The sequence below is a fragment of the Oncorhynchus nerka genome, linkage group LG18 (assembly GCF_034236695.1).
Source record: "Oncorhynchus nerka isolate Pitt River linkage group LG18, Oner_Uvic_2.0, whole genome shotgun sequence".
Classification (NCBI taxonomy): Eukaryota; Metazoa; Chordata; class Actinopteri; order Salmoniformes; family Salmonidae; genus Oncorhynchus; species Oncorhynchus nerka.
This window is the reverse complement of record NC_088413.1, coordinates 17,653,450-17,671,879: the sequence shown is the minus strand read 5'-3', so window position 1 is coordinate 17,671,879 and position 18,430 is coordinate 17,653,450. Positions and strand designations below refer to the sequence as shown.

The 18,430-nt window shown below is 47.2% G+C and overlaps 2 protein-coding genes across 7 annotated transcripts; one reads left to right on the top strand and one right to left on the bottom strand.

The window, feature by feature from the left end:
• The first annotated feature begins 79 nt into the window (after positions 1–79).
• On the top strand, positions 80–11,769 carry LOC115121408 (zinc finger protein 736-like). Of its 4 annotated transcripts, XM_065003597.1 has the most exons (4): positions 80–576; positions 802–1,344; positions 2,766–6,682; positions 6,728–11,769. In XM_065003597.1, the coding sequence occupies exon 3, from the start codon at positions 5,601–5,603 to the stop codon at positions 6,648–6,650; it is 1,050 nt and encodes a 349-aa protein (XP_064859669.1). In that variant the 5' UTR covers positions 80–576; positions 802–1,344; positions 2,766–5,600; the 3' UTR covers positions 6,651–6,682; positions 6,728–11,769. The 4 variants fall into 3 exon arrangements, with proteins under 4 accessions (XP_064859669.1, XP_064859668.1, XP_064859667.1 ...); XM_065003595.1 differs by having other exon boundaries at positions 2,766–11,769; XM_065003596.1 differs by having other exon boundaries at positions 802–979; positions 2,766–11,769.
• LOC115116276 (uncharacterized) lies at positions 6,928–18,009 on the bottom strand. 3 transcript variants are annotated; one of them, XM_065003594.1, is made up of 5 exons: positions 17,922–18,009; positions 15,548–15,903; positions 11,527–11,591; positions 10,965–11,122; positions 6,928–10,712 (listed from the first exon to the last, which is right to left on the bottom strand). In XM_065003594.1, the coding sequence occupies exons 1-5, from the start codon at positions 18,007–18,009 to the stop codon at positions 8,437–8,439; spliced, it is 2,943 nt and encodes a 980-aa protein (XP_064859666.1). In that variant the 3' UTR covers positions 6,928–8,436. The 3 variants fall into 3 exon arrangements, with proteins under 3 accessions (XP_064859666.1, XP_064859665.1, XP_064859664.1); XM_065003593.1 differs by lacking the exon at positions 17,922–18,009 and adding an exon at positions 17,214–17,915; XM_065003592.1 differs by lacking the exon at positions 17,922–18,009 and adding an exon at positions 16,480–17,125.
• Between the last annotated feature and the right edge of the window lie 421 nt (positions 18,010–18,430).

Sequence of the window (18,430 nt, the reverse complement as noted above, 5' to 3'; positions counted from 1 at the left end):
GTGTCCTCATTTAAGCATAATAAGTCATAGCAGACTGTCATGCCGGAAGTCGTCAATGAAAACAAACTGGTTTCCGGTTAAATTGAATCACGCAGTCCAAAACAAACCAGTTGGCGATCACATATAAATTTAGGCTGATAAAGATTGGTATTCAAGGTTTTCGTCTCGTGTAGGCAAGAGTTGAAATTGCCGATGAACACCCAATATCCTGAGTTTCACAACAGCTTTAGAAATGGAGGAAACCACGTTTAGCTACAATTTTATTCCGAGTCGAAGGGTGGATGAAGTGATCGACGTGATGCGATCTAGTTTTACACAACTTCAAAAACAACGGATCTTTACATATGTCAACAGAGGAAGTCGTGGTTTTATTTCTGTCCATCTCTGAAGTGCCGTTGGCTCGTTGTATGGGTTCTCTGCAAAAAGCTTTACTGGCGGAGATAACCAAGCTGTCAAAGTCAGGTCGCCGACGTTCTTACCGTGAAAGGTCCAGTACCGAGAGCAGAGTACTTCAGTTAACGGCGGAAGAAGCTGAAAATGAAGATATCAGTTACGACAACGATGGCACAGACACAGGTAGTTCATTCTACACACACTGAATCAATATAACATACAAAACATTGTCCAATATGTGTGTAGCTTACTGCTGTATAATTGATTGTAATCAAACACACAGTAGAGAAGGTATTTTGATCAAGTTTGGGGGTACATTTATGAAATGTAGCCCATAAGTTCGGAGATAAAAATCGGTTCAAGTTATTGCCAATGTTGACGCTTGCCTTACTTCCCCAACAACAACAGGTCACATGTAGACCAGTGATACCAAAGCAGACCCAGATCCATCATACTGTGTCAGTGGATCAAGCCTCCACCACACATGCAGTCTGGCCATATGTTCAGGACAGGATGATGCACCTTGTGTTCACACGGAGAGAAGCCTTACTCCTGCTCCGACTGCAACAAGACCTTCCACAGACAGGTAGGAACTGGGTAGAAGTAGCAAAACATGATTTAATCTTGTGGTGAGAGTGATACGCTCTTTGGACAGGCCCAAGCCGTACATGTGCTCACACTGCGGCAAATTCTTCTCCAACGCCGCGGCGGTCGCCGCCCACGAGCGAGAAGCCGTTTCCGTGCCCGTACTGTGAGAAGACGTTTGCGACCGCCGGTATGATGAAGGCACACGCCCTGTGCCACCTGACTGAGCAACCTCACCCGTGTCCCCAGTGTGACAATTTCTTTAGAACAGTGTATGATCAGTCATCAGCTGGTGACACAAGGCCCTTCCTGTGTGAGAAGTGTCCCAAGGCCTTCAGGACAGCCAGGATTCTGCATAACCACAAGGTCAGTCAAGTTAGGTTGAGAGGACTGGTCCCTGGTTTTGCTGTCAGTGTACATGTACATTTAACATTTACATTTAAGTCATTTAGCAGACGCTCTTATCCAGAGCGACTTACAAATTGGTATGTAGGAAACACTTCATAAGGGTTTGAGGAAGTGTTGGAGAGATGTGGACTCCTGTATTTACTCTAAACAATACTACTGTTACTGTAATTTAATTATGCCAATGTGCTTTCATTAATTGAAAGCCCTTAATCTATTTTATGAGAATTTCTAAGATTTCTTGTTTGTATAGTTCCCCTAAGGAAAAGCACCTTTAGTAAATCCGCATTCTCTGTGAGAGCTTCCCATGTCTGGAATACACTGCCATCAGACACACATAACTGCACCACATATCACACTTTCACAAAATGCTTGAAGACATGGCTAAAGGTCAATCAGATTTGTGAACATGGTCCCTAGCTGTGTGTTGCCACTTTCCATGTTGTCTGTTGTCTGTAGCTTGTGAGGTGTGGAAACACTTTGTTGCTTTTATGAATTTTGTCTTGCTGCTTTTTGTTCTATGTTGCTCTGTCCGTATGCTATGTCTTGCTTGTCCTATGTTGCTATGTCTTGCTTGTTCTATGGTGCTATTGTCTATATTGTAATTGTTTTTAATAACCTGCCCAGGGACTGCGGTTGAAAATTAGCCGGCTGACTAAAACCGGCACTTTTACTGAAACGTTGATTAATGTGCACTATCCCTGTAAAAATAAAATAAACTAAACTAAAATATACGCAGACCAGTCTTTCAATAATAGGTAATATAATTTATTATCGGAGCTTCCACTTAATAACAAACAGTTTATATACAGATCATGACGTCATTTCACTGCTTTAACAGAATCCCCTCCTCGACCGGGACAAAGTAAGGTGAAAAGTTCATTCTAACTTACTAACACACTCCCAGATAACTTTTGACCCCTCAACATTATCGATCACCACTGAACTGAGTTTTAATTAACAGAAAACCTAGGAATGCACTCAGTCTTATCTAAAAACCCCAGAGCTAAGTTTCTGTAGGGTCAATCATAGGCTAACGACCTTATCTGTTTTCACAGTCCACAACCCATTTGTTTCTTCCTAGTTGGAATGGTGTTCATTAACTTTAATTACTCCTAGTCTGTGTCTCACAATCCCTTCTTATGATCTCATATTGTTAATCAGATATAATAAAAGATACAATTTCATTTAAAATGATTTGTTCAGTCATTTAATCATCATTTCCCAACAACTACACACAATGGTATACTATAGGTATGCTTTGAATGGTTGTTTTTGAAATTCTAGATATTTTTTGAAAAATATTGGCGTATAAAAGGACTGGCGATGAGAATAGCTAAATGGCGCTGTGAGAAACTCAACAACATTGTTCCCTGTATTAGGTCCACCACATGGAGGACAGTGACCACGCCTTTGAGGACTGCAACAAGACACCCCACCACCTGAAGCTCCACTCAGAGGACAAGCCCTCCGTTTGTCCCGACCGTGGCAAGGGATTCCTCTGGCCCGACCGCCTCCACCGCCGTACCCACGTTACAGAGCCCAAGTCCGGGAAGATCCATGTGCCTGCGGGCGTTCACCAGGGAGTGACACCTTAATGTTGAGCACGGCATCGAACCGTCCACCCCCATGGGTCAAAGTTGAACTGTCATCTGGATTGGAGGCGAAGACTAGGACAGTCCAGGTCAAACCAAACCGCTTTCGTTCAGGTCTGAACCAACTGGATCATCACAGCTGTGACGAGGAGACTGAGACACACAGTTCCAGCAGAAGAGGAGGATCACAATGAAGAAGTCAGAGCAGTTTGGTGTTGAAAGAAGAAAACATGTTCCCGTCTTATAGACTACTTCTGTCAGTGTCTAGTAGTACACACCATAGACACCAGCTTGTGTCAGGGAGTGCTGTAGCAGGGAATACAGGTCTAGGACCAGTTAGACTGCAGCTTGTGTCGGAGTGCTGTAGCAGGGAATACAGGTCTAGGACCAGTTAGACTGCAGCTTGTGTCAGGGCTGGGGAGTGCTGTAGCAGGGAATACAGGTCTAGGACCAGTTAGACTGCAGCTTGTGTCGGAGTGCTGTAGCAGGGAATACAGGTCTAGGACCAGTTAGACTGCAGCTTGTGTCAGGGCCGGGGAGTGCTGTAGCAGGGAATACAGGTCTAGGACCAGTTAGACTGCAGCTTGTGTCGGAGTGCTGTAGCAGGGAATACAGGTCTAGGACCAGTTAGACTGCAGCTTGTGTCAGGGCCGGGGAGTGCTGTAGCAGGGAATACAGGTCTAGGACCAGTTAGACTGCAGCTTGTGTCGGAGTGCTGTAGCAGGGAATACAGGTCTAGGACCAGTTAGACTGCAGCTTGTGTCAGGGCCGGGGAGTGCTGTAGCAGGGAATACAGGTCTAGGACCAGTTAGACTGCAGCTTGTGTCAGGGCCGGGGAGTGCTGTAGCAGGGAATACTGGTCTAGGACCAGTTAGACTGCAGCTTGTGTCAGGGCCGGGGAGTGCTGTAGCAGGGAATACAGGTCTAGGACCAGTTAGACTGCAGCTTGTGTCAGGGCTGGGGAGTGCTGTAGCAGGGAATACAGGTCTAGGACCAGTTAGACTGTAGCTTGTGTCAGGGCCGGGGAGTGCTGTAGCAGGGAATACAGGTCTAGGACCAGTTAGACTGCAGCTTGTGTCAGGGCCGGGGAGTGCTGTAGCAGCAAGAACAAGTCTAGGCACTGTTGTTAGAATGCAGCGTGGGTCAGCAGGAAGAACAAGTCTAGGCACTGTTGTTAGAATGCAGCGTGGGTCAGCAGGAAGAACAAGTCCCAGGCCTGTGTTTATGATTGTTGCCAACCAGGGAGTGGGACAGCCTCTGACCCTGTTCCAGGCACCTGTAGTGAGGTTCACAACTCCTGCTAGAGTCACAGCACCATCTACAGGCCAAACAGCGAAACAACATCCTCTGTGACTAGTTTACATGCCTGTGGTATCATCCAAAGCAACACCCATAGCACCAGTATAGTATCCAAACCCATAGTAACACTAGTAAATCCCTGACAAGTCTCACCCGTAGCAGCGTAACACATAGTAGCAGCACCAGTCACCTCCATGACCAGACATCACAACTATGGCAGCACCAGTCACCTCCATGACCAGACCAGACATCACAACTATGGCAGCACCAGTCACCTCCATGGCCAGACATCACAACTATGGCAGCACCAGTCACCTCCATGACCAGACCAGACATCACAACTATGGCAGCACCAGTCACCTCCATGACCAGACATCACAACTATGGCAGCACCAGTCACCTCCATGACCAGACATCACAACTATGGCAGCACCAGTCACCTCCATGGCCAGACATCACAACTATGGCAGCACCAGTCACCTCCATGGCCAGACCAGACATCACAACTATGGCAGCACCAGTCACCTCCATGGCCAGACCAGACATCACAACTATGGCAGCACCAGTCACCTCCATGGCCAGACCAGACATCACAACTATGGCAGCACCAGTCACCTCCATGACCAGACATCACAACTATGGCAGCACCAGTCACCTCCATGACCAGACATCACAACTATGGCAGCACCAGTCACCTCCATGACCAGACAACACAACTATGGCAGCACCAGTCACCTCCATGACCAGACATCACAACTATGGCAGCACCAGTCACCTCCATGACCAGACATCACAACTATAGCAGCACCAGTCACCTCCATGGCCAGACATCACAACTATGGCAGCACCAGTCACCTCCATGACCAGACATCACAACTATGGCAGCACCAGTCACCTCCATGACCAGACATCACAACTATGGCAGCACCAGTCACCTCCATGACCAGACATCACAACTATGGCAGCACCAGTCACCTCCATGGCCAGACATCACAACTATGGCAGCACCAGTCACCTCCATGGCCAGACATCACAACTATGGCAGCACCAGTCACCTCCATGGCCAGACATCACAACTATGGCAGCACCAGTCACCTCCATGGCCAGACATCACAACTATGGCAGCACCAGTCACCTCCATGGCCAGACATCACAACTATGGAAGCACCAGTCACCTCCATGGCCAGACCAGACATCACAACTATGGCAGCACCAGTCACCTCCATGACCAGACATCACAACTATGGCAGCACCAGTCACCTCCATGACCAGACATCACAACTATAGCAGCACCAGTCACCTCCATGGCCAGACATCACAACTATGGCAGCACCAGTCACCTCCATGACCAGACATCACAACTATGGCAGCACCAGTCACCTCCATGACCAGACATCACAACTATGGCAGCACCAGTCACCTCCATGGCCAGACATCACAACTATGGCAGCACCAGTCACCTCCATGGCCAGACATCACAACTATGGCAGCACCAGTCACCTCCATGGCCAGACATCACAACTATGGCAGCACCAGTCACCTCCATGGCCAGACATCACAACTATGGCAGCACCAGTCACCTCCATGACCAGACATCACAACTATGGCAGCACCAGTCACCTCCATGACCAGACATCACAACTATGGCAGCACCAGTCACCTCCATGGCCAGACATCACAACTATGGCAGCACCAGTCACCTCCATGGCCAGACATCACAACTATGGCAGCACCAGTCACCTCCATGGCCAGACATCACAACTATGGCAGCACCAGTCACCTCCATGGCCAGACATCACAACTATGGCAGCACCAGTCACCTCCATGGCCAGACCAGACATCACAACTATGGCAGCACCAGTCACCTCCATGGCCAGACATCACAACTATGGCAGCACCAGTCACCTCCATGGCCAGACATCACAACTATGGCAGCACCAGTCACCTCCATGGCCAGACATCACAACTATGGCAGCACCAGTCACCTCCATGACCAGACATCACAACTATGGCAGCACCAGTCACCTCCATGGCCAGACATCACAACTATGGCAGCACCAGTCACCTCCATGGCCAGACCAGACATCACAACTATGGCAGCACCAGTCACCTCCATGGCCAGACATCACAACTATGGCAGCACCAGTCACCTCCATGACCAGACCAGACATCACAACTATGGCAGCACCAGTCACCTCCATGGCCAGACATCACAACTATGGCAGCACCAGTCACCTCCATGACCAGACCAGACATCACAACTATGGCAGCACCAGTCACCTCCATGGCCAGACCAGACATCACAACTATGGCAGCACCAGTCACCTCCATGGCCAGACATCACAACTATGGCAGCACCAGTTACCTCCATGACCAGACATCACAACTATGGCAGCACCAGTCACCTCCATGGCCAGACCAGACATCACAACTATGGCAGCACCAGTAACTCCCAGGTGAAGACCAAACAGAAGAAAATGTTTTAGTTAAATAAATTATATATAGAACAGGGACGGGCCCTTTTAGTTGCTAAATGTTTTGCTCCAGCGTGTAACTAATTGACTCACTCATAGCTACTACTCCTCCATGCTAACAGTTGGCTGAAGTAAACCCTGATATGAGTGTCAATGAAAAGACCCACTGAAACATCTCTCTGAAACAAAGTTTACTTACAGATACCCAAAAGCCATTGACAGTAAGAATGTACACAGTGATAAATGCTATTTGTATGACTTTACAAACTGATCAGATATACTTTCTTTCATAAAGAACAGCCATTCTAACATGCAAACACAGGATGAAGAACTGATGATGTGACCACGTTTAGGATTACAAATGTGTTAGTTTACTATTCTAACATTTAAGCCTTGGAACATTTGATTAAACAGTTCAGACTATAAAAGTTACATGTTCTTGTTAGGTCTACAGCATAATGTATGTTACGTCTGATTTCCTCCACAGAACCAATACATCTTCATTTGTTTGTTTCAGCTGCAATATATTTTATAGTGTTATTCTCAGAGAACTACATTAATCCTACAGACACTATGAAAATTCAACCTTGTTGGTTAACCAAATATGTATATATAAAATTCTGAAATGTAAAAAATATAAATCTAGAGTTTTCCCAAAACAAATGAATAGGTTCAGAAGTAGGAGTCCCATCAGACTTCGGACGGTAAACTAGCTTAAACAACAGTATATGCATTCAGTAAAACTTTTTTTTTTTACTTAAACAATACATGTGTACAGTAGTTATGCTAACAGTTCAAAGAATGATAAGGCACTAACCGAAAAGGGACTTCTCTCTGAATTTAGTTTATATCTACACACTGAAAACACAACAGTAACATGTATAACAGTCCAACATTTTAACCAAGAAAGGTTAAGTCTTTCAAGTTTCAGAGATTGAGTGATAGTCTTCACAAAGTCCATCTCATCAACTTGGAGAGAGAGAGAAGCCCCATAGTTAAATCTATGTATTGAGTGACAGTCAGCAAGTTGTGTTCATCCTTTCAGACCGTTGTGTAACCCTGTGTGGTTGCGGTCAGACCGTTATGGTGCAGAAACAGCATCTGGTCAAGGCCCTCTGGAGGAATATTGGTTCTCTTCCTCTGAGTCACCCCCCCTCCATCCTGCAGGAACATCTGGACGGCACTGCCTGCGACAGCCGGGGCAGCTAGGTAGGCACGTGCCACTTTGGCCAGCAGGGGGAGCTGTCCTGACCTAGCCTTCCACCACTGTGAAGGCTCAACGCCCAGGGTGGCCCCCTTCTCTGCTCTGAAGACGGACAGCTCAATGTCCACTGTCTCTTCCACTGAGGGCTGCTTGTTCTGGGACTGGGAGCCGAATAGGTCCCCTAGAAGGAACTCCATGCCAGTCTGCTGGGAGGTGGGCTCCAGTTTCGGCTCCATGTTATCACTCTCACTGTCGTCGTTCACAGAGCTACCGGTGTCTTCCTCGTCTGAATCGCTCTCTGTTCGCTCTTTAAAACTGACCGGGGTGATCTCCTTCAGCCTTTTGCTTCTTCTCAGGACGTCTCCCTCCATCTCTCCTGATGAGGTGGTCGAGGAGGATCCCCTCTTCTTCCTCTTCCTCCCTGGAGACGCTGCCTCAGCCCTCCTCCGGTCCTCCTCTACGATCCGGACCACTTCTTTCTTCAGCCAGGCGAAGGTGGTCGCCTGCTCTCTGACGTCCATGAAGCCCAGGCCGTGAAACTGGGGTCGAGGGCGCACGCTACACACAATACCTGGTTGATCTGGGGGTCGTTGTATCGGCGGGAAAGGCCCCACCTTATCTTCTTTTTGAGTTCCTTCAAGATGGTGGAGTCGTTGCGATGGCGGGGGTGGGGGGCGAAATGTCGGTCGAGCAGGCCGGTGAGGATGGGCTTGACCAGCGAGAGCCTGGGGAACGGTTCCTTGGCCAGGGTACGGCACGCCACGTCTAGGGGTTTCAGCAAGGAGGAGAGATCCTCCAACACCTTCCAGTCAGATCGCTTGGGAGGCACGGGGACCGATGAGTTGGAGCTGTCGGTGGTGTCAGAGTTTGCACGGCCAGCTGAAGTGGAGTTTGTGTCATGTTTGTCAGCGGTTTTCAAAGCGGCAGTCGCCCCCGAATCCAAGTCAGTGGGACTTCCTGTGTCTTGTCCAGTTTGGATCTCATTGTCTATTTGTTTTAGTGTCTCAGAGATCATGTTTTGATAGCGGAGGAGCGTCTTAACCACACTGTAAAGCCCATTCCAGCCTGGTTTCCCATAGGCCCAAGCCTTCAGCTCAGCCGTCTCCTGCTTCTGTAGGACTACGATCAGTTTCCTGGCTGGGTGAAGAGTTACCATGTCTTTATCATGGAGGGAGAAGAGGCTGTAGAGAAGGTGTTGGAATACACAGAGGGTCTTTGAGATGATGGAATGACTCATGACTTCCTCTATGCAGCTCTGAACAGCTGTGAAGAAACAGGGTATGGGTGGAGAGTGGGACTCCTCGCTGGTGGAGTTGGCTCGTTCGATCGCTCGTTCCAAACCTGAGAGATCATCAGAGGATATGGAGTCCTCCATCTCCAGGAATGTGGTGGAGTTCGGGTGGTGGTGACGGGCACCTCCACCCACCCCTTCTCCACTTCTCTCTTTCTTCTTCGCACCTACCTTCGTCTTTTCCATCTCTTCGCCCCCAAGCAGGATGAAACTGGGCTGAGAGATGTCCCACTCCTGAGCCACGGACCTCACTGTAGCCTCGACCACGCTCAGATCCATATCCCCAGTTCCCGTCTCACCCAGACGCTGCGTGGCCAAAGCCAGGTTATGGGAAGTGAAGTCAGCGTTGATGAAATGGGCCCACAGGGTGGCGTATCTCTCCTGGTCTCCCTGCCAGTCATGACACCACACGTCAGCACTAACAGCTACGTGGTGAGATACTTGGTTCTGGGTCTGTGAGTGGAAACGGGCAGCTTTTCTTGTTGAGGAGCTGGGTTTGAATTGAACTGGAATATTAGGTTTGGAAGTGTCTTCCTCATTGAACCCAGTGCTGTTGGTCAGCAGCTTGGCCCAGTTCTTTCTTCCCTCGGTGTGGACGTCCCTCAGCACCTCCTCCAGTAGAGAAGCTGAAGGAATCTCCTTGCAGGACGGCAGCAGGGTCTGGATCAGCTGCTTGAAACCCTCCCCCTCCACTGTATCCGGGGGCAACAAGTCTTTGATGAGGAAGTTAGTGATGGCTGTGGTGGTTTGATTGGTCAGGAAGTTAGAGAGCGTTCTCTGTCCCGGTGTAGCGGTGGAACCCGCGGTCACAGTATCGGTCACTGCTGAACTGCCGTTCCCACTCCAAGTCCAGTCCTCATTACTGTAGTTGCTGTTGGTGGTTCTGTGGGTTGAGGGGCTGCTAGAACGAGGTGCTCTGCCGCCCGTAGTGGGGTAAGGCCTGAAGCGCGAGGACGAAACCCAGGGCTTGTTGCCGTCCTTGATGACGTCCCGACGCTTCATATGGTGTATCAGGACCAGGTGGTTCTCCAGCTGGGTGACAGTAGCACTGTAGTCCACCTGTTGACCACACAGCTTGCACACGACTTTGTCCTTGTCCAGCGGCTGGCCGTTGGGGTCCGGCTCAAACCCAAAGAACTCCCATACAGGGCTGTTGGGCTGAGAGGGGCTCAACAGTATCTCAGCACCCTTTACAAAGTCGTACTTCACGGTTGTTGCCAGTCCCGTCTGATTGGTGTTTTGAGGTGGGTTGAGGACAGGGGTGGGGTCAGTGGTATCAGTCTGTAACCCGCTACTGACATCACTGATGACTGGCAGGGGGCTCCCTGATTGGCTGTTGTCTGACCAGCTGTAAGAGGCATTGGCGTCTGGGAGACTGCTAGTTCCGCCCACTGGCACGACCTGGATGTCACGGAAGATCCGCAGTAGGATTTCCTTGTCCCCGAATTCACACTTGATGTTCTCACCTGTGAGAGTGACAGTAAGAGAATAACAGTGTTCATGTGAGTCAAAATATAGGTAATGCTTTATTTTGCATCTCCCTGATCAGCTCCCTTTTACTACAAGATAACAGCGTAATTCCATAAAAAAATGTTTTTCCATCACATGGGACGAATACTAGGAAGCTCCAATTGTCAAGTAATAAATAATATTACCAGTTAATAACGCCTAACAACGTTAATTCCGTTGCGCTCCCAACTCCCAATCACCAAACGTACCGATCCCTAGACCCAGCATGGCAGCGTACTCCTGGCCAATCCAGACCTTGAGTTCTGTCCCCTCAGGGATGGGCTGGGAGACCCTGTAGAAGATCTGACCGCGGTACTGGAACACCGTCAGGTTGTGTTCTTCCTCGCAGGCAGCACACGCTACATACCTGAACAGGGATGAGAGGCATGACAAGGCAGTGATATTAACATTGCAAAGCCAATGGAGCAGTTTCCCCAGACACAGATTAAGTCTAATCCTGGACTAAAAAATTATTCTCAATGGAGAATCTCCATTGATCTTGCTTTTCAGTCCAGGACTTAATCTGTGTCCTGGAAACCAGCCCTAAATGTATATCTTGACTAAAGATGATATTCACATAGATATGAGAAATATGAAGTAGGGATGTCTGTTTAGACATTAGAAACATAAATGACTAAATGACTTATATTCACTGGGTTAACTAATAAGATCAGTACAGGAATACGTGTTTATATTGAAAAAGGTTAAACAGATCGCTGACAACCTGAAAGACTAAATGTAGACATCATTGTTTCAAACTTAACTTCTCACCTCATCCAGTTTGATTTGTTTTCATCCGAGGCATCTACGAAGTAGTAGGAATCATTTTCTTTGATCTGGGAACAAGAGAAGAGAATCAACTATTAGCTGATTTGAAGACCAAACTGACCACATTTGCATGTAGTTTACAGTGTATAGGTCAGCCTTTATCAAGACTATACTGAACTAAATGTAAACGCAACATGTGTTGGTCCAATGTTTCATGAACTGAAATAAAAGATCTCAGAAATGTTCCATAGGCACAAAAAGCTTATTTCTAAAAAATGTGTGCAGAAATGTGTTTACATCCCTGTTAGCAAGTATTTCTCCTTTTCCAATATAATCCATCCAGCTGACAGGTCTGGCATATCAAGAAGCTAATTAAACATGATCATTACACAGGTGCAGCTTGTGCTGGGGACAATAAAATGCCACTAAAATTTGCAGTTGTCACAATACAATGCCACAGATGTCTCAAGGTGACGGAGCGTGCAATTGGCATGCTAACTGCTGGAATGTCCAGCAGAGCTGTTGGCAGATAATTTAATGTTCATTTCTCTACCATAAGCCGCCGCTAACGTCATTGGGTTGCTGGATCGAATCCCCAAGCTGACAAGGTAAACATCTTTTGTTCTGCCCCTGAACCCACTGTTCCCCGGTAGGCCGTCATTGTAAATAAGAATTTGTTCGTATCTGACTTGCCTAGTTAAATAATTGTAAAAAAAAAAATACAATTCTGTTACACAGCTTACAACGCTTTCAGAAAGTATTCACACCCGTTGACATTTTCAAAATGTTGTTGTTATAGCCTGAATTTAAAATGGATTAAATGGAGATGTGTCACAGGCCTACACACATTACCCCATAATGTCAGTGGAATTATGTTTAGACAATTTTACAAATAAATATAAAATTAGAGCTGAACTGTCTTGAGTCAATAAGTATTTCAACCTTATGGCAAGCCTCCAATTCAGGAGTACAACTGTGCTAAACAAGCCTCCAATTCAGGAGTACAACTGTGCTAAACAAGCCTCCAATTCAGGAGTACAACTGTGCTAAACAAGCCTCCAATTCAGGAGTACAACTGTGCTAAACAAGCCTCCAATTCAGGAGTACAACTGTGCTAAACAAGCCTCCAATTCAGGAGTACAACTGTGCTAAACAAGCCTCCAATTCAGGAGTACAACTGTGCTAAACAAGCCACATAATAAGCTGAATGGACTCACTGTGTGCAATAAGTGTTCAACATGATTTTTGAATGACTACCTCATCTCTGTACCCTACACATACATATATGTAAGGTCCCTCAGTCGAGCAGTGAATTTCAAAACAGATTCAACCACAAAGACCAGGGAGATTTACCAATGCCTCGCGAAGGGCAACTATTGTAAATAGGTTAAAATAAAAACAGCAGACATTGAATATTCCTTTGAGCCTGGTGAAGTTATTCATTACCCTTTGGATGGTGTATCAATACACCCAGTCACTACAAAGATACAAGCATCCTTCCTAACTCGGTTACCAGAGAGGAAGGAAACCGCTCAGGGATTTCACCATGAGGCAAATGGTAACTTTAAAAACAGTTACAGAGTTTAATGGCTGTGATAGGAGAACTGAGGATGGATCAACATTGTAGTTACTCCACAATACTAACCTAAATGACAGACTGAAAAGGGAGGGAGTAAAGCTCGAACCCTCAACCTTCTGGCCAGACGCCCAGCGCGCCATCGACTGTGCCACAAAAGCATGCTGAAGTGGCAGAGTCGATATCCGCGCTTATAAACCAGGGTCGCTACAAAATTCAGTTACACCGCTTACCTCTTCTACACAGTGATTTAGTCAGGATGGTGGATCAGGCTAATATCCACCTGTCCATACTGACAGCCCAGGCTAATATCCACCTGTCCATACTGACAGCCCAGGCTAATATCCACCTGTCCATACTGACAGCCCAGGCTAATATCCATCTGTCCATACTGACAGCCCAGTCTAAAATCCACCTGTCCATACTGACAGCCCAGGCTAATATCCACCTGTCCATACTGACAGCCCAGGCTAAAATCCACCTGTCCATACTGACAGCCCAGGCTAATATCCACCTGTCCATACTGACAGCCCAGTCTAAAATCCACCTGTCCATACTGACAGCCCAGGCTAATATCCACCTGTCCATACTGACAGCCCAGGCTAATAACCATCTGTCCATACTGACAGCCCAGGCTAATAACCATCTGTCCATACTGACAGCCCAGGCTAATAACCATCTGTCCATACTGACAGCCCAGGCTAATATCCATCTGTCCATACTCACAGCCCAGGCTAATATCCATCTGTCCATACTCACAGCCCAGGCTAATATCCATCTGTCCATACTGACAGCCCAGGCTAATATCCACCTGTCCATACTCACAGCCCAGGCTAATATCCATCTGTCCATACTGACAGCCCAGGCTAATATCCACCTGTCCATACTCACAGCCCAGGCTAATATCCACCTGTCCATACTCACAGCCCAGGCTAATATCCACCTGTCCATACTGACAGCCCAGGCTAATATCCACCTGTCCATACTCACAGCCCAGGCTAATATCCACCTGTCCATACTGACAGCCCAGGCTAATATCCACCTGTCCATACTCACAGCCCAGGCTAATATCCACCTGTCCATACTGACAGCCCAGGCTAATATCCACCTGTCCATACTGACAGCCCAGGCTAATATCCACCTGTCCATACTGACAGCCCAGGCTAATATCCATCTGTCCATACTGACAGCCCAGGCTAATATCCACCTGTCCATACTGACAGCCCAGGCTAATATCCACCTGTCCATACTGACAGCCCAGGCTAAAATCCACCTGTCCATACTGACAGCCCAGGCTAATATCCACCTGTCCATACTGACAGCCCAGGCTAAAATCCACCTGTCCATACTGACAGCCCAGGCTAATATCCACCTGTCCATACTGACAGCCCAGGCTAAAATCCACCTGTCCATACTGACAGCCCAGGCTAATAACACCTGTCCATACTGACAGCCCAGGCTAATATCCACCTGTCCATACTGACAGCCCAGGCTAATATCCACCTGTCCATACTGACAGCCCAGGCTAATATCCACCTGTCCATACTGACAGCCCAGGCTAAATCCACCTTTCCATACTGACAGCCCAGGCTAATATCCACCTGTCCATACTGACAGCCCAGGCTAAAACCATCTGTCCATACTGACAGCCCAGGCTAATATCCATCTGTCCATACTCACAGCCCAGGCTAATATCCATCTGTCCATACTCACAGCCCAGGCTAATAACCATCTGTCCATACTGACAGCCCAGGCTAATATCCATTTGTCCATACTGACAGCCCAGGCTTATATCCACCTGTCCATACTCACAGCCCAGGCTAATATCCACCTGTCCATACTCACAGCCCAGGCTAATATCCACCTGTCCATACTGACAGCCCAGGCTAATATCCATCTGTCCATACTCACAGCCCAGGCTAATATCCACCTGTCCATACTCACAGCCCAGGCTAATATCCATCTGTCCATACTCACAGCCCAGGCTAATATCCACCTGTCCATACTGTCCATACTGACAGCCCAGGCTAATATCCATCTGTCCATACTGACAGCCCAGGCTAATATCCACCTGTCCATACTCACAGCCCAGGCTAATATCCACCTGTCCATACTCACAGCCCAGGCTAATATCCATCTGTCCATACTGACAGCCCAGGCTAATATCCACCTGTCCATACTGACAGCCCAGGCTAATATCCACCTGTCCATACTGACAGCCCAGGCTAATATCCACCTGTCCATACTCACAGCCCAGGCTAATATCCACCTGTCCATACTGACAGCCCAGGCTAATATCCACCTGTCCATACTGACAGCCCAGGCTAATATCCACCTGTCCATACTGACAGCCCAGGCTAATATCCACCTGTCCATACTGACAGCCCAGGCTAATATCCACCTGTCCATACTCACAGCCCTGGCTAATATCCATCTGTCCATACTCACAGCCCAGGCGTATTTGAGGCAACTCAGAGGGCCGCGGGTCAACTCTCCTACGAAGGGTCCAAACGTCCACCCCTGATGCAGTGACAGGGTCTTGGCAAACACCCCAGTCTCTTCCTCCTCTGCTGACCCCCCAGGCACAGGCCCACTGCCCCACCTCCGCAGGCTGAGGCACGGGGGGATGGAACCCACCGCACGGGGGTCACCGCCCTCCAACCATGGCTCACCGCAGACCACCATGTCTGGGATGAAGTGAAGCGGTCTGTCATTACCATGGCCACCGCCGAAGTTACCATGGCCACTGCCGAAGTTGCCTTGGGAGCCGTTGTCGTTGTTGTAGTGGTGACTCTGCTCTGAACCTGGGTAGAGGTGGAGAGGGAGTTAGTAGAAGCTGTCTGGACTGTGGATGGAGGAAAATGCACACCGGAATCAGGCTGGCCGCAGGACACCTCTGTTCTCTACCCCCAGAAATAGAATATGAGCAAGCAGACTGCAGTCTCTTTCCCTCTCTTACACACACACTATGGGGGGGAATATATACAGTTACATAGAGATATTATTTAACGATATATCGCAATATATATATTTTTCAACAATATCGCAATATTTTTTTGTGCTGGTCAGTTGTACCTGCACCAAAACTCCAGTATTATTTATTCATAGCTTGTTCTCCATGTTTAAAAAAATGATGAGCAAAAACCACATCAGCGCTTATGTTTTTTCAGGACTCCCCGTGACTGATCAAAACTCATGTTCATGGCTCTCTCTTGCCCCTTTGCAACAGACAGTGAGCAATGTTATATGTTTGGACATTGAATCACAATATCGAATCGCAATACATATTGTATTGGCACATATGTATCGTGATAATATCGTATGGTGAGGTCCTTGTCAATTCCCAACACACAGGTGCAAATAACTTGCTGATTACACACCTGATGTCTCTGATGATTGACGCATGGAGGCTCCAACACCACCATCACCATACATGAGTTGATAAAACACATCAGGGTGGTGAACCCTTAAATGTGATCTCAGGTTGGTCGGGCTCCCAGTTTTGCACGGAACTATCCTTCGGCACAACCGACAAATGGCCTCCTCCTTATTTTCAGGCTCCCCTTTATCATTTGGTTTTACACCAAAATGAACCCAGACTGTGGATGTAGCTCGTTTCTTTGAGACTAAATCCATCGTTCAATGGCTCAAATTTGCTAATTTAGCACAGTTTTAGCACAGGTTTACCTGGATACCACGATATAGCCTAAAGATTAGGCCTCCCGATGATGAAATCCTAAACGGTTATCGATTTACACACAATAATTACCAATTTAGAATGTTTACAGAATATACCGCGTCTGTACATTGTTACTTAATTGCCAACAAATTCAGCAACATATCCGACGAACAACAAGTTAATGTGTACGATATCAGTGACCCTTAATGGCGATATCCGATACTTCTTTCTCATCGAGGACAGAGTTTGACTGACATCTCTGGTTGACCAATCATATTCAGGCGTTTTGGTGCGTTAGCAAATCGTGTTCAAGTATTGAGTTGTATATAATGCACATCATGCATGACAGCGAGTGAAAGAAAAAAAAATCGACAATATTATGCCCCCCCAAAAAACATAGGCTACAATTCTAAAAACGTTTGAATGTAGACTCACCTGATGGCTCAAAATAGTACCCATGCCCAGACGTTGCCGATATAAACTCAGAAAATATATCAGGGTGTCGTAGTCGCAGGTGATGTCTTAGATTGCTCGTGTTTCCTCCTTTGACAAAAACAATCCTCCGGCATAACCGGCAAACCGCCTCATCAATATTCTGAGGCTCTCCTTTCTCGTTTGGCTTAAAACCAAAATGCACCCAAATTGCGGATTTGACTTTGGGTTTAGAGACAAGATCCATTCTCACGACCGATCATTATAATCTACGTGTAGCAGTAGCCTACACTCGGTTGAGGGCTGGTCTTTCAATTTGGGTGCGCTCGTTCTACTGACCGCCCAGTAACCTACCCCGTCGTGGCATGCGTGCACTCGATATACCGGGCTCAATTTTGCAAGTGTCACCAAATGTGCAGTTCTTTAAAAAAAGTGAGAAAAATATGTATACAAGTATTTAAATATCGGGTACTATGGATGGGCCGCATGGAAATGTAGGAAAACAACTACAGAGAATGTCGTGGTATACCAATGGCCTATGCGAAATGCACAGCATGGAAGTGAGTGAAATTGAGAGAGAGAAATCGAAACTGGGACATTTAGTCATGGGGAAAAACACATCGAAGCCTACAATTCTAAAACGTTAGGAATTCAACATTTGAATGTAGATTTCAATGCCAGTGCAAATGACTTGCAGCAGAGCAGACTCACATGATGGATCAGAGAAGTAGTATCCATTGCCGATATAAACTTCCACTTTTGACACAAACAATCCGACATAACCTGTAAACGGTCTCATCAAGAGTATGAGGCTCTCCTTTGCCGTTTGGGTTAAAACCAAAATGTACCCAAACTGCGGCTTTGACTTCAGGTTTAGAGACAATACCCTATAATAATAATAACGAAGGCGTCCACACGCTTCCCAGCCGAAACAGTTCGGAAAAGTTCGTGCATATATTATGACGACATATTCTGACGTTTTGGACGTCGGCGAGGGTTTATCGGATGTTCGGGCACACAAAACATTTTCTGGAGGCAAGGCGAAGTTCAGGGCCGAAGTCTATGTACACCCCTTCCTCGGTGATTTGTCAACAGTAGGACTCTACAATAAGGTCTTTGTTGTCGTCCAACTGGAGACGACTCGTTTTCATTGAAAAATACTGCACTATACATCTTAGTTAGATGTAAAATTGCGCAAAAACATCAAAATGAATGACAGA